The 16,429-nt window shown below is 46.8% G+C and overlaps 1 protein-coding gene across 14 annotated transcripts in view; it reads right to left on the reverse strand.

The window, feature by feature from the left end:
- PTPRT (protein tyrosine phosphatase receptor type T) overlaps window positions 1–16,429 on the reverse strand; it is a 1,176,585-nt gene that overhangs the window by 416,325 nt on the left and 743,831 nt on the right. For all 14 annotated transcript variants that reach the window (XM_085003959.1, XM_085003963.1, XM_085003956.1 and 11 more), the window contains one exon: window positions 3,990–4,286. In XM_085003959.1, coding sequence (XP_084860085.1) covers window positions 3,990–4,286 — 297 coding nt within the window. The remainder of the gene's footprint in view (window positions 1–3,989; window positions 4,287–16,429) is intronic.

Consider the following 16,429-nt stretch of genomic DNA (forward strand, 5'->3'; position numbering starts at 1 on the left):
GAGATGGTGCCCCTGCCCTCTTTAGGAGAAATGGGACCTAATCCCAGCATGCAGAGGAGGCTGTGCTCTTCTGAGACCTTCCCACAGCCTGGTGGTTCCTGAGGTGGAGCCTCAGGAGAGCTGCAAGACAGAGACCTGGTGTCTCAAATGCTGGCATTTTTAATATGAGGGTATCCACACATTTTGGTGAAGCAGACATAGATGTTTTATTAATGGTGTTTGATTATTTAATTTCAAAGCATTGCTGTTCTCAATTTGGGTTTTGGGGGTTTTTATGTTTGTTTTGTTTTGTTTGGCCACACCTGTGGCATGTGAAAGTTCCCAGGCCAGAGAGAGAACCTGCACCACAGCAGTGACAATGCTGGGTCCTTAACCACTAGGCTATTGGGGAACTCCCCCCCCCCTTTTTTCACCATTGGCTGCCTCTTGGCATATGAAGCTCCCGGGCCAGGAATCAGGTCTGAGATCTGATTCTGAGCCACAGTTGAGACCCAAGCCACAGCTGCGGCAATGCAGATCCTTAACGGACTGTGCCAGGCCGGGGATGGAACCCGAGTCCCAGTGCTCCCAAGATGCTGCCAATCCCATTGCACTACAGTGGGAGCTCCTCTCAATTTGTTTTGATAAAGACTTTGTCCTTTTTTTTTTTTTTTTTAATTTCTCTTGGTGATGAGAAGGAGAAAGAGAGAAGGTGAGGCATGCCTTAAAGATGGGACTTGGGATTTGCTGTTGTACATGGAGGTAACTGTCAGAAACAGCCCAAGGTGGGCAGAGCATCCTGATAAAAAAGCACCCTGAGCTGTTCCTGAGTCAAACTCTCCTTTCGCCTCCTGCGCCCTGAATTTTCATGCTGGGTCTCAAGAATGGTTCCTCCCTGTCTAACAACCAGGTGTCCAAGGAACACCTGTCACTAAATCTCCCTTCTTGCCCCAACTCTGCTTCACTGACCACATTGCCACTCCTTGAAAGTCTATGTCACATTTTCTGCAACCAGTGAGCATGAATGTCTATAGCTTGAAAGAGATGGCTGGGTGCTTTCTGCATTGATCCTACTAGAAGATTCTTTGTCAAGAAAAAAAAATTGGGGGGGGGGATTTAGTGTAAACGCAGTAGCTACATTTAATGGAAACTTACAACCTGGTGGATATTACTCCAATTTTTATATACCATGCTTTTTCAGGAGCACAATAACCTAGAAGGTTGGCACTATTATTATCCCCATTTTAGAGATGAGAAACCGAGGCACTGAGAGGTCAAACAATTTGCCTAAGGCATATTTGGTCCAGAGTCTGGCTTCCCAAACAGTGCATTATTCTACCTGCTGGAGGAAGGTTCTGTGCATTTTTGAAACAATGGAGCCAGATCTCAGGAAAGTTCTGGCAGCTTCATCAGAAGCCAAATCAGTGCCACTCTCCTGGGCTGCAGAGTGATGCCTAAATGAGATGCCTGGTCCTTGATTGGAATAGCCTCATGGGAAGTAGGGTGCTCAGATCTTCTGGAGAAGGCAATGGGTGGCAGGGACGGTGGTGGGGGTGGCGCTGTGCCCACAGAAGACTGAGGTTCCTTGCAATGCAGGACAATGGGGGGGGGCAGAGGTGACAGAGGTGGAGTCCTCACTGCTACTGCTACTAGAAGCGCAGTCTGCTATGGCTGCAAGTAGAATGGCGGCAATGAAGAATTTAAAGGGGCCCAGGAAAAGTTTGTCACAAAGGCAGGTTTGATAAAACTTCCAATACTAGGATGGGAGAACTGGGGGCATGTCCAGGGGGATGTGACAATTGAGAGGCAAGGTGAGGAGAGTCTGGGGCTCTTTCCTCTGTCTCCTTATGTGACTCCGCAGCTGAGGATGGGGGGTCCTTGGACTCACTCAGGGGTCCTTGGACTTGCTTATAAGATATGAGGCCACTATCTAGACAGGATTGCTACTACCTAGACTCAGGCTCTGCTTTGAGTCAAGGGGGAGAATTTGCCTCATGCAGTGACAATGACAGAGCTCTGCCCAGATCCCTTCTCATCACTTTATGTTATTTTTGTGCCCTTTGACTTCTTTGGTTTTTTGGTTTTGTTTTTGGCCATGTCTGTGACATACAGAGGTTCTTGGGACAGAGGCTAAATCTGTGCCACAGCAGCGACCCAAACCACAGCGGTGACAGACAACTCTGGTTCCTTAACCCACTATACCACTCAGAAACTCCATCTCTTTGACTTCTTGTCTGCATGTGCAAAGAGCTAAAAGTTCCCAAGAATTTAATTGTCAATCCCACCTTCCCATTCTGGACCTAATCATCGGCAGGCAGCACCCTTTCTGGATTTGCAACAAGTGGGAGGCAGAGCCTGCCCTAGAGAGTTTTCTTACAGGCCCATGTCACAGCCTCCCTTTGCTGGATCTGGCTGAACTTGTACCTGGGCTTCCTCCTCTTCCCTGTCCCGCCCCCACTCCCTTCCCAGTCTCCCCTGGGAATTTTTTCCTTAAGCAATCATTTGCACATCAAATCACATCTCAGAGTCTGATTCCAACCAAATCAATCACTTGGACACCCATCCAGGGAACTAACTAAAGACACTTCACAAAGGCCAGAAGCAGGCTGGCTGGAGGGAAATCTGAAATACGGCCACAGCAAAATGTTTTCTTAGATTAAGTCCTAGGACCAGCAAGTTCCATCTTCCTGGAAATAAGATAACTGCTGTGGGGGAGTTACACACAAAATGCAGCAGGAGCCTGAGATGGAACACCCAAATTGGCTTGGGACACTCAGGGAAAGCTTCCTGGAGGAAGCAGCATGTGAGCCGAGACTTGAAAGATTATAAATAGAGTCTGTCCCACAAATGTTGAGGGAGAGTCATTCCAAGGGGGAGAAACAGGTGACATGGCCAAGGACACAGGGGTGGGAAAAGTGATGAGTTCTAGGATGTACATGTGGCTCTCTATTCCTGAAGTCTTGAGTTAAGAGGCCTGTTATGCGGCTCTCTATTCCTGGAGTCTTAAGTTAAGAGGCCTGTTATGCGGCTCTCTATTCCTGGAGTCTTAAGTTAAGAGGCATGTTAGCAGATAAACTGCAGGAAGCAAACTTGTCAGAACCTGTGGGTGTGGAGGTGGGTGTGGGGGGAGAAATGGAGACCCCCGGCTGACTTCAGGTCTTTACCTTGACCTAGTAGATGCAGTTCATGGACGGGACGAACACAGGGAGAGGCGTCAGCATAGAAGAGGAGAAGGTTCATTTCTGGATACTTTTCAAGATGCCTGCAGGACATCCAGGTGAATGTTCAGTTCTGGGTGCCCTCAAGGTGTATGCTAAGCTCTTTATGTGTATTTTCTGATCCTGACTCTTACACACACTCCACAGTTGACTGACTCGCAAACTCAACAGGCTTTAAACAATATGATCAATACACATCTTCTCATTTGGGAGGCTTCAGTGTGGTTCAGCATCTGCATAGAGGGTGGTATGAAGTGAGAAAGGGGATGGAGATATAGAAAGGTCAAATGTGTGTGTCTATGACAGAGTTGCCATTGTCTAGGGGGTCAGCGCCCCCTGGAGTTGCGCACTGCACAGCCTACATTGTGCTCTATTGAAGAGCTTAGCAAAGAGGCACATGTGGAGTTCCCAAGTAGTCTAGAGGGTTAAGGATCCTGTACTGTCACTGCTGTGGCTTGGGCCTCTGCTGTGGTATGGGTTCAGTTCCTGGTCTGGGAACTTCCACATGCTGTGGGCACAGCCAGAAAACAAAGAAAGAAGGAAAGGAAGAAAGGAAGGAAGGAAAGAAGGAAGGAAGGAAGGAAGAAAGAAAGAAAGAAAGAAAGCAAGCAAGCAAGCAAGCAAGCAAGCAAGCAAGCAAGCAAAGCAAAGCAAAGCAAAGCAAAGGGGCACATATACTAATGGGGAGATGAAAGATGCAGGAAAAATAAAACCTCATAACCATGTGGCGTGACCCCCTGAGCAGGTCCAACATCCCCATTTCCAGGGGAGCACGCCCACACCATCACTCACCGTCCTCCTCTGTCTGCACCACCAGCTCCTCGCTCTCCATCTGGCCCTCAGGGTTGGACAGCAGCAGCCGCAGCCGGATGGTCATGAAGGGGCGCAGGCCCCGCAGGGTGTAGTGGGAGGAGGTCTGAATCAGCTCCTCAGCCTCGTACTGCTGCTGGTTGAACACGTACTGGTACTGCACCGTGAGGTTGTAGCTATGGCAGCGGGTCACCGCGTAGCCGAAGGGCTCCCACTGCAAGGTCAGCTGCCGCGCTCGGATGTCCACAATCTCCACGTTCTGTGGGCCATGCACTGGGTCTGCAAGACACACATGCAAGACACACGGTTCTGAGGGGATGGTCAGGAAGGTGGGGTGGGTCTTCCGCCCAGGGGAGAACAGGATGCACTTCAAACCCATCCCAATCCCTCAGCCACTGCCTTCTCAAGTTTTCCATCTAGAGTACAATTTAGTAAACATTTTTCTGTAAATCAAACTCTTTCTTACTAAAATATAGGTATTGAAAGAAAATATTGGCTTGGGGCATTCAGGGAAAGCTTCCTGGAGGAAGCAGCATGTGAGCCAAGACTTGTAAGATTATAAACAGAGAAAACTCGAATCACTTGCCATACATAAATGTCAACTATTAAAAAAAATATGAAATCACTAAAGAGGTCAAGGTTCGTCAGGTACCACCAAAAAGCATCTTGGGTACCACCAACAGCACACACAGCACTTTGGGGAGATATTAATTGAGAAGGATGCTGGAGTTCTGAGCTGCTTCTTGACACTGAGTCTGGCCACATCCTCTCCCTTCAAGAAAGAGCCCCCTCTCTTCAGTTCACCTCACCCAAGTGCACAGGCTGCAGATCAAGCTGCATCCTCAACACGCAGCAACTGGTCTGTCCAGGTGGCCACTGTGACTGGATGACAATGCCTTGGAATTTCCCTTCCTTTGTTTGCTGATACAACTCATACTTTCCTAGCCTTCCACAACAGCTTTCAACTTTTCCTTCTCTCCTCTCCACTTCTGTCCAAACAGGCTCTTCCACGGACATCATTCTGAAAACAGATCTAACCCAGGAATCCCATTCTGGGGCACATAAATATCTGGACAAAACTCTAGTTCAAAAAGATACATGCATCCCTATGTTCACAGCAGCACTATTTATAGACATGGAAACAACCTAAATGTCCATCAATGGAGGAATGGATAAAGAAGATGTGGTACATATATACCATGGAATATTACTCAGCCATAAAAAGAACAAAGTGATGCCACTTGCAGCCACATAGGTGAAACTAGAGATTATCATACTTAGTGAAGTCAGTCATACAGAGAAAAACAAATATCATATGATATCATTTGCATGTGAAATCTAAAATATGACACAATGACTTTATCTATGAAACAGAATCAGACTCACAGATATAGAGAAAGACTTGCAGTTTGCCAGGGGGGCGGGGGATGGCAGATTTGGGGAGGGATGAATTGAGAACTTGGGATGAGCAGATACAAACTGTTATATGTAGCGTGGATAAACAACAAGGTCCTACTGTCGAGCACAGGGACCTATACTCAATATCCTGTGATAAACCATCAGGGGAAAGAATATGAAAAAAAAATCTCTTTATCTATCTATCTATCTACCTATAACTGAATCACTTTGCTGTATACCAGAAACTAACAGCATTGCAAATCAACTATACTTCAATTAAAAAGAAAAGAAAAAAATTTAAAAAATGAAAAAATAGGAGTTCCTATTGTGACCTGGTGTTAATGAACCCAACTAGTATCCATGGATCTGGCATTGTCATGAGCTGTGGTGTAGGTTGCAGATGCAGCCTGGATCTGGCATTGCTGTGGCTCTGATTCAACTCCTAGCCCAGGACCTTCCATATGCCATGGGTGTGGCCCGAATAAGACCAAAAAATTAATTAATTACTTAAAGTTTAAAACATTAAAAAATAAAAACAGATCTGATCACGCCTTCTCACCCTAGTGCTGTCCCCCACGCCATCCCTCCCTACTGATTTTGGTCCTAGACCCCCATATACAACACTGCGTATGTTTATTTTATTCATGAATATTCTACTTATAGACACAAATTAAACAGATTTTTCCATGGGGGGGGGGGGGAGATTGTAACAAACAGAATTAAAAAAAAAAAAAAACCATATGTAAAGCTTGTCCTATAAGGTTTAGGCATGGCCAGCTTAGGAGAAGGAAGGCCAAGTGCAAAGGAAGGCCTGGCTAAGTACCAGTTGAATGCATGATCTATTTTGTAAATCTCACCACGCCCCCAAGGAAGGCATCACTTAGCCCTGTCTTAGAGGAAGCCAAACTTCTGTGAGATGATTGGTCCAAGCCAGAGTGAGTGGCACAGCTGAGAGCTGAAGTCTCTGAGGACACAGCGCCTCTGTGTTTTCTTTGCGCTGTGAGCCTGGGAGGGACTGGGACGAAGCAAGGGACAGAAACATGAGGCATGTCAGGGCCATCAGGAAGCTAGGGAGACCTGGGGAGAACGTTGGAAGAAAGCTGAGAATTGTAACCTCAGAAGTGGCTCGACCCTCAGAAGCCTGGGGTTCGCTGGAGAGGGTGACATGGGAACTAAATCACATTTAGTGCTAAGCTGCCTACTGGCCTATCTTCCCACCCTGGGCCTCCAGCCACTAGAGCATTCCCTGCACAGGTCACCTGTGAACATGTGTACATGCACACTTTTCTGCTGCTCTTCAAGGCAAAGGCAGATGGGGACACTTTTTCTTTTTCTTTTCTTTTCTTCTTTTTTTGGCCACATATGGAAGTTTCTGCGGCCAGGGATTGAACCTAAGCCACAGAAGTTTCAATGCCAAATCCTTAACAGCTAGGCCACCAGGGAACTCCAAGGGGCACCCTTTCCAAGAAGGCAAGGGATACTGCTAGCCTGCCACAGAGCCAAGAGGCTCCCTTCCCTAGCGGGAAGGTCAGGGCACAGGAAAAGTCACCTGCTCCCCCTGAAGCAGGTGTGACTGTCATCAGACAGGCCACAGGGAGCAGCAGAGCCCGGCTGAGCACAGCTGGAGCCACACTCCGGCGCTCAAGGGCTGTGTGACCGTGGGCAAGGACATTTCATCTCTGAGCTTCCATCTCCTCGTCTAGAAAGTAGAAATTATTGCACTAATCTCAGAGGGCTATTAATGAGTATAAAATCAACTGGAAGAGAGAGAAAATTGCTTCTGCCTAACAGCGGGCATCCCTCTTAGAGAGAATGGTCTTTCTTTGAGAAGTTCCTTAAGAAACTTGTCTGGAGTAGAGGCCACGCTCCCAGGGCCCTGGGATCACTGGTGCTGAGATGTCAGAGGAAGAGAAAAATGAATGCACAGGCCACTGGGATTGAACAGGAGAGCACGGAGATGAATAAGATGCTGGAATGTTTGGGTGGAGTCCAATGGAACCATTCTCACGTGATTCCTAGATCTTCCACAAGGTCCCTATAATACCACCAAATGATCGGCCGTAATTGGATGGCCCATGGATTCTGAGAGCTGAATGCCTCACTCCAGCCAAATAAGCTGCCACACACATACGAAGGGACCAGAGGCAAAAGGCACTTGGAAAATATGTCCATGTGTGTTCCAGACACCTTGAGAAATGATGGGGGGGTGCGGTTCTCAGGCTATGGAATGAAGAGGATCAAGGAAATCTCAGCTTCCACGCATAAGACAAGAAAACCTCTGGTGCCCTTTGAGTTAGATGGACCCTTGGGCTACAAGCAGAGCACCTCTGCTCTCAAAGAGTTTGATTCTAGTGTGCGAGAGCAATTTTCAAAAACCTGTCACATTGAACTGGCCTCTCACTAGTCTTGCTCCTCTATATACGTTCCTGGACTTTTCTGGCCTCAGTTTTGTCATCTATAAAGTGGGTGAAAGCGTTTTGTTAGTTTAAGAACTCCCATTCAAGAAACGGCAAGACTGTGGCTATTTCTTAAGCAGTAACTATGGGCTGGGCAGTTGCATGCAGAAAACACCTGCCAGGCATGGGGAAACGAGGCCAGTGAAGGGACATGATGTTCCTGAGACCACACAGTCAAGGTTCCGGGTCTGGACTCCCACGGCCTTTTGCACTCAGCTTTTGTCACGCTTTCTAGGAACTGCTTGTTCATTTATCCATCATTCCTCCCAGGCTGCAAGGGATCACGTGTCATCTGCCAGCAATCCCCGCACATGGCGCTGCATTCGTCGAGGGGCCAGTGGATGAGATCAGCAGATAGTGACCTGCTCTTGAGAACTAAGCTCGGCCTCCCTGACTCCACAGTCCCAGTTCTATCCCCTCCAGCGCATCATCCAGTCTTTGAAGTGAACGCGTCTATTGTGCCATTCAAGCTAGACAATGTCCTGACATCCTCCACAATGGAAACGAGTTTTGAAACTCCATGATGGAGGCATTCATGCTTGAAATCTGACACCCCCACCCCCCAAACTTCAGATGCCCAACCCAGCTTCTGCTCTGGTCATTGCCGACAGGAGGAAGCATCTTAGGTTTACATTCTGGTTGGTACAAACAAGTTAGAAACTGCTGAGAAAGCCTTGTGTGTGCTGTGGAGCCTGGTTTGTTAAATTTACAGCCCCTGTGTAAATATGTCCAAGGCTAGGGCCGATGGTTTCCGCCTCCAGATAAGGCTCTGTCCACACGACTTTTCTTGAGTAACAGCTTACAAGTCACTGAAATAGAAACGGTGGGTAGAGCGTGTGGCTTGTTTGGGAAGCTGGAAAGTCTTCCTCTGAAGGCAAATCCAAGTGGCTTGGCTCTGGGCACGCTGTCTCTCTGCTTTTAGACTTAGCAATGGGAGCCCTGTCCTGAGCCCTGTGTGTTGGGAAGCACACCCTGTGCAGACTGTGCCCTTCCAGAGCAGGAGTCAATGGGCCAATATATCCACCTAGTCCCGGCGCTCCCCATTCTGGACCAGGCTCCAGACACATGACACCCCAGAATCCCCTATCCCAGTGGCATCAAACTCACTTCCAGGGCTTGGGTGAACCCATTCCCTGGGTGTGGCCTTCTAAGACCAGACCACATTCCATGTATGTACCCCTAGGCCCAAGGGGTAGCCAAAGGATGGCTGTTTGGAGGAGCAGACCATTATGCGGAGGGATGGAGTCAGGTGAAAGGAGCAGAAACAAGGCCACAGGCCTCTGTGTATTCCTGTGCCAGAACCATCTGTGTTCTTAGATATATTAGGGACAGCGGTATGTGTGTGTGTGTCTGTGTGTGTGTGATTGACTAGCTCATATCTTCAGAAGCTGCTCTTTTTTAAAATTAATTTTGGTCTTTTTAGGGCCACACCCATGGCAAATGGAAGTTTCCGGGCTAGGGGTCTAATCAGAGCTACAGCTGCCGGCCTACACCACAGCCACAGCAATGCCGGCTCCAAGCTGCATCTGCAACCTATACTGTAGCTTGTGGCAATGCCAGATCCTGAACCCACTGAAGCAAGGCCAGGGATCAAACCCACATCCTCATGGATACTAGTTGGGTTCTTAACCCACTGAGCCACAGCGGAAACTCCCAGAAGCTTCTTTATTCTGCAGCTACCTCTGGACAGCAGGGCGGGTCTCCTCACTTCTGATCATTGCTCCCCATTCCATGGGAGATCTTACCGAAGTACCGCGTCTTCCTCAAGTGTCATCTGAATATGATACTAATACCTGAGCTCAATCTGCAACTTCTACCCTCTCACCTCCAAATTCCCTCCCTCACTTTCCACTGCTCACACTTTGAACCCTAGATTCCTAAAGCAGAGTTTGCATCCTGACTCCTTTAACACCTCCATGCTTCCCTCGGCTGGGGTCGCCACTAGCAAATCCCTATTCAATATATTCAAGGCCCAGGTCCCATATCACCCTTCCTTTGTCACTTTCCCAGGCAGGATGAATGCTTCCATCACCTGTTTTCTTGAACACTTCCATAACCTTTATCAGTTTGCAGGTTAAGTCTTTGCATGTTTGGTTCATGCTTACCTCCTCGGCTAACCTGTCAGTCCCTAGATCTCTTCATTTTTATAACTGGAATATATAGCTGACTAATAAATAAAGAATGAGTGAATACAGGAAGTAGGGGAGGACCAAAGACCAGAACCAGGGCCCTGCCATCCTGCGGGGGCAAGGCAATCAGTGAAAGTATGGATCGGCCAATTGCTAAGGTGGTTCGGGTAGCTTTCCAGCCTCTTTTGTTTTATGTGGGCCCAGCCTCCATCCCTGCTGCCAAAGGCAATAGCTTTAGAATCTCCTAATGACCTTAATCAAGGCAGAATATCTTATTAAAGACAGAAGCAGCAAAGCAGATTTCCAATTCACGATTTTTCTATGTATTCATCTCTGTGTGTGGAGTTGGCTGTAACATATGTACTGTTCAAAGTTGAGCCTAAATTGAGATAATTTGGGGCATGGGGCCGAAAATGTGGAGGTGGATAGCTTGTATGTAAAATTAATTTTTTATCCATTTGGAGATGCAATTTGAGTTCCTTTCAAATTAAATTGCAATGGAGTCCTAGGCAGCTGGAAACATTATTGCCAACATAATTTGAGACTGCAAGAGCAGTAATACATTGACAGATAGTTCGATGTGACCATTAATTTGCAATTTCTGCATGGAAATGATACACGAAGGGGAATAAAAGGTAAAAGGAACAAAATTAAAATCCATCTTCTTTCCAGCATCATCCAAACCCACTCTCTTGCTTACTTTCTGTTTGGTGGGCAGGAATTTGTTGAATATCATCACAGACACCCTTATGAAGGCAGGCAAGGACAGGAAGCCAGAAGCTTCATTTGGATCCTCACCATCCAGAGTCACTGGGTCCTACCTCCCATGATCACTAGCATCACACGAAGCTAGAAAATGTTACCTTGAGACAGGTGACTTGGCCGTCACCCTCTTAGAGCGATGTCATAGAGAAGGTCAATTATGCACATGTTCATAGGCTCACCTATTACTGAAAAAAAAATTTCCTTGGCTCTGTCATCACTTGGACCTAAAGCAACTCACCTGGACCTAAAGCAAGTCGCCTGTCTCATCTGTGTCTTTACCCGAATGTTCTCATGTGCAAAACAGGAATGATATTTCCTGCCTTTTAGGGCTACGAGGTGAATTAAGGAGACAGTGTCCATCCAGCTCCTGGAGGGTACTTGGCGCAGCTGTACTTCCTCCCCCCCAGCCCCCACCTCCAGAAGGGACACGAGCCAGAGGAGCCACCAACATAAATGGGAATCATGCAGGTTCCAGCTGACCTCTGACCTGCTTCTCAGTCCAGGTGACTGCTGAGTTCATGCTTTTTAACCAACTCTAGTTTGGAGTTAGCAAGCTCCCATCAATGCATGTTCAGATATTGCTCTGTTCTTTCCTTTGTATAGATACATCTTGGACCTCTGAGATGGGCCAGACCTTAGGGATGCAGGGGAATGAGCCAGACATTTTTCCAGCTTTCAAGAGAGTCATGCCCTAGAGGGGGATGCAGACACAACAACTGTGAAGGATGGAAGGAGGAAGGTTGATGGATCTTTTACAGCAGGGATGCGAGGCTTTCAGGCAGCGCATGTCAGACAGACACAGCCTTGAGCTGGAAACTCATCTGAGCCAATTTAATCTTGACTAGTGCATCACCTTACATTCTTTTTCATAGAAACCAGAAGCCACCAAAGAAATCAGAGGTGAGTGAAGGTTAATGATTCTTCCATAACTGCATTATTAGGTAATAATAAAAGCAAGTCTCAGGCCAAATTCGACTTCACAGATGAGCATTTATTACACAAATGTTTTTTAGCAAGCAGGCAAAAAATAGGTCACACAAGCCATTTTATAGAGCTCAGTGATGCCCCAGCAACCTGTCCTTGTCCTGTTAGGTGATCTGGTTCCTATGTTGCCTGAACATTCATTTAAGGCTGTTACGACAGAATTCTCAGATAGATGTTGACAATTTTTTTTTTTTTTACAAAGGCCTAGATAGACAATATTTTAAGCTTTGTGGGTCAGACCATTTTTGCTGCAGCTATTTGTCTCTGCTGCTATAGTACAAAACCAGACATAGATGTTTTGCAGAAAAATAGGCACGACTGTGTTTCAGTGAAAGTTTATGTACAAAAATAGAGAGGTCCCCTGTGGTGCATAGGGTTAAGGACTGCCAATGTCACTACAGTGGGTTACACTAATTGTGTAACGTGGAGTCTAGAGGCCAAGAAGGCTGTCCTGAAGGAGGGGGGTTTGGGCAATTGGATGGATGGGATTTAACCAGGTAAAGGTACAAGGTGTGAGGGAACAGGGGATGGAGGGGAGGGAGTAGGGTTAAGCCCCAGGCAAAAGAGACAGCAGATCTAAAGTCTAAGATGCAAGAATAAAGGGGCAAAGGACCATTAAAATTCTGATGCATGAGTGGACATGCCATGGGAGCCGACTTCCTCTGCCTCCCACCACAAACACACAGCCCTCCACAGTGATGCGTTAGGCCAGTCTGAGTGTTACGCCACTCCTAAGACGTATGTACGAATGGCAACTAAGGTTAATTGGAACAGTGCGATGCGAGTATTCTTTGCCAAAAGTAAAGCACTGGACAAATTCATTCTTTTAATCAATATTTTTGAGTTCTGACCACATGCTAGATACTCTATGAGATGCAGGAGTGAACCAAACAGACAAAACTCTTCTCTGACCTGAAGGGGCTGGTGTTTTTGTGAGGAATGGGGAGGATTAAATAGTATACAGGATAGTCAGAGAATTACACAGAATGTCAGATGGGAGTGATGTGTTCAGAAAAACCAAGCAGGGAAAGGAGATTAGCAGGTTCAAGGAAGCTTGGGCCTAAAATTTCACTTCTTTGATTTCAGGTCCTACTCCTTGATCTTTCCTCTCTCTTTACCGTAATGTTCTTCCTCTTCTCCTGAACATGGCTTAGCTTGAAATGTTCACTGAGCACCTATGGCGGGGCAGGCTAGGGGTTGGGGGCAAAGTGTTAACAAAAACAGACACGGTCCCTTCCACCCTTGAGCTTAACATCTGGTGGGGGAGACAGAGTAACAACCAGGATGACACCCCAACATGTAAGCTCACAAAACTGCCCTTGTAATAAGTGTTTTGAAGGGACGTGATGGAGGTAAGCTGGACACAACTGGCCGTCAGGGCCAGCAGGTACGGCCATCAAGGCGATGCCTCTGAGGTGCTGACATGTTCACCAGCATCATTGTCCTTCTCCCCGCTGTCTAGCCCCTCCTTTCTCCCAGCTTCATTCATCCTTTGGACACAGCTGTTCCAGAAAAGCACCCCTCTCAAATATTTATCTTTCCCATTGTGGGGTTAGGTATCCTGCTCCGTGACCCCACACTGAACGGATGAGTGAATTTGGTCAAATGTAACATAGGGTCAAACAAGGGCTGGTCCAACAGCCTTCTCCTGTAGGCTCTACAGTTCAGCACCTTGGAATGTGCATGGGGAATGAAGGGTCAGTCTTGGTTCAAGAGCAACCTACTGGCTGGGGACCATGGACCTCAGGCTCAGGGTCAGCAAGACAGCAGCAACCCAAAGGCCCTGGGCTAGTTATTAAGCCAAGGTCTCTCAGCTTCAACACCCCTTCTGTATCCTGTTTTGTGATTCTGGGGCTGGCATTCCATAAACTGCAGCTCGGGTGCACCATCTGGCTCCATGCTAGACTCTGCCAGTAGGGGGCAATAGAGGGAGCTGGTGAGGCTGGAAGAGGAAGAAGAGCCTGCTTCCTGTTCCTGTGTGCATCACCCCAATAACACTTTTTCACCCTGGGGAAGTTCATTCTGTCACAGCAGTTGGATCTACTTCGCAGTTTCTCTAACACTCAAAGAGCCTGGGCACTGCAGGACCTCAGAGACACCAGCACCAGCCAGCCAGAGAGCACTCCCTCTTCCAGTTATTTAAATACTTTGAATTCCAGTCTGTTCTCTTGTTCTACCCAGCCCTGGCTGAATCTGTTCCCACAGTTGCTATATTGGTATCAAACTTTCATGTTCTCTTTTTACCTTGTCTGTTTCCTAGCCAATTCCTTATATAGTTAACCAGAGGTTTCCAAACTTTCATGCTGACTCCTGTTTTTGGTAGTTTTTTTCCTAGAATTCCTATCCAAAGAAATACCTAATAGTTTCATGTATTAGTTGATCCAAACAATTTAATAAGTATTTATATCCTAACTACTTAATGGTAGTTTGAGAAAACAATAACACACAAATCAAAAAGCATTTTAATTCCATTCTTAAATAATCACTTACTAATAGGATGCATGCATCTGTCAAGCCCTGCACTATTTCTCAAATTGTGGATTCCGATTAGACATCTGCTTTTGTTGCCTGCCCCACACTGATTTTTCCTGCAATATTTGCTTTTCATCTCAGTAACAAAAGGAAGCCTGGCTTTGCAAAGATACAATGTCACTGAAAGGAACGTAGCCCAATCTAATGTGGAAACTGTGGATCACCTCAACTTAGCAACTGGTACAATGTCTGACAGATGACACTGTTTTTTCCTGATAACTTAAAATTGAAATTCTAAATCCCCTCATGCAGAGGCTCTGTGGGTTCAGTGGTGTGTCCTGGTGGCCTCAGCCCAGTGTAAGAACCACGATCATTAACAATTCATATTAGGCAATCCTCTCTGTTAAAGTGAGTTGGTGTGCTGTGTCTCTGAACTAGACCTTGACTGATCTAGATGCAGGACCCCAAGGCTTCACCTGGATCCTCCCTCTCCCCGTGCTCCCCTCTGCCTTGGTACCCCCAGCCCACGAATCAGAGCCGCACTCTGCTTCCTGCTCAGCTCTGGCACAGACCTGGCTCTCCCCTCTCTGCACCATCCAGATCCAGCCACCTCGATGGCTGCTGAGCACGGAGGAGAGTGGCCAGCCACACCTCCTGTCACATCAATGGCTCAGGTGTTCAAACGCCAGGAAGAATGAAATGGACATGGCGCAAGAGTGCAGCCTGGAAATAAAAGCTTTAGAATGTTTAAAAATTACCTTTGTGGCAGAGGAAACCGGGTGGGAAAGAGAGAAGCAATTTCTAAATTACATGGTTTCAGTTTCCACAGAAAGAGAGGGTTTCAGGGTGGGGTTGTGGGGGAGAAGTCTAGCCCATAGCATTTTTGGGGCTTCCCTGCAAGTCACACTTAATTCATGGCAAGTCCCCTCATCCATTTAAAAAAAAAATGGAAAAGGGAAAAAAAAAAAGCTGGAGAAAGAATAAAACCAGATACATTTCTGATGGTCCAAAGCTGAGCCCTGGTGACATATTCTGAACACGGCTTCTCCTGAGGACACATGGTCTGGCTGTGAACAATGTGGACACTGAAATTAGGAGACAGTCTTTAGTGTAATTTGTCATCACTGTGATGCTGGTGAGAAGCCATGTGTAATATAAATCTCAAATTATTTCTAAAATATACAAAACAAAAAAACAAAAGTAATATCCCCTGATTGGACTCTGAGAGCCCCTCTCCTAGATTATTCTGAGAATTCAGCTTTATATACATATATTTATAGCTTTATTATATATATACATTTTTTTTCTTTTTATGGTTGCTCCTGGGCTAGGGGGTCAAATCAGAACTGCAGCTGCAGGCCTACACCTCAGTCATGGCAACACTGGATCTGAGCCGCATCTGAGCTATTGCTTGCAGCCACACCATAACCTTAACCCTCTGAGCAAGGCCAGGAATGGAACCCTCATCCTCACAGACACTACGTTGGGTTCTTAACCCACTGAGCCATAATGGGAACTCCAGTTCAGCTTTTTATATTCAGATCTCAGGCCTTTCAAAGTGGAGGCTGCCCACAACCAAGACTCTCCCAGCCCAGGACATTCTTGATCTCCCAGGAAATCGTATTAATCTATAGACACTACTCAGGACTGCTGGACCTTGAAGAGCCCTGCTGTGTCAGCAGCCCCAGAAATGCCTACCCAGCTCTTTTATGATGTCCAAAGCTTTCTAATTTTTTTTTGAAATGTACAAGAATATCATTCGACTGAAGGTAAAATTTCAGACAAAAATCACTGTCAGTTAAAGGTGGCTTATTCTCTGTAGAGTCTCCTTTGAGACTTACCTATGGAAGGAGAAACAGCGCATGACAGAGAAGAAGTTGTCTATTCTAGTCACCTTGTAGCAGAATACCCTGAGAGCCCTAGTTGAAGAGCAGGTGCAGAAGAATCCATTGACCCGACTACCTGCCTCACTGACTCATGAGCACCTCTCCCCACTGGTGAAGGGCTAAAATGTATGCATCGTGTTTCCTGGCCGACCCTTCTAATAGAAGGTGGCCCCTGACCAAGACACTGTGAGACAGTCCTAGCTCAGGCTCTTAAATAAGTCACCAAATGATGACCCTTCATCCAGACCCCCAAAAAGATGGCTAACCTGCCCCCTGGACTCTCAACATCAACTTGCCCTTTTACAGCTGCCTCTGCACAGTGTAACCTTTAT

This window comes from Sus scrofa, chromosome 17 (genome assembly GCF_054392235.1).
Source record: "Sus scrofa isolate SSC_HxYL_T2T_F1_AM1 chromosome 17, Sscrofa_HxYL_maternal_Yorkshire_Landrace_v2.0, whole genome shotgun sequence".
In the NCBI taxonomy this organism is placed as follows: domain Eukaryota; kingdom Metazoa; phylum Chordata; class Mammalia; order Artiodactyla; family Suidae; genus Sus; species Sus scrofa.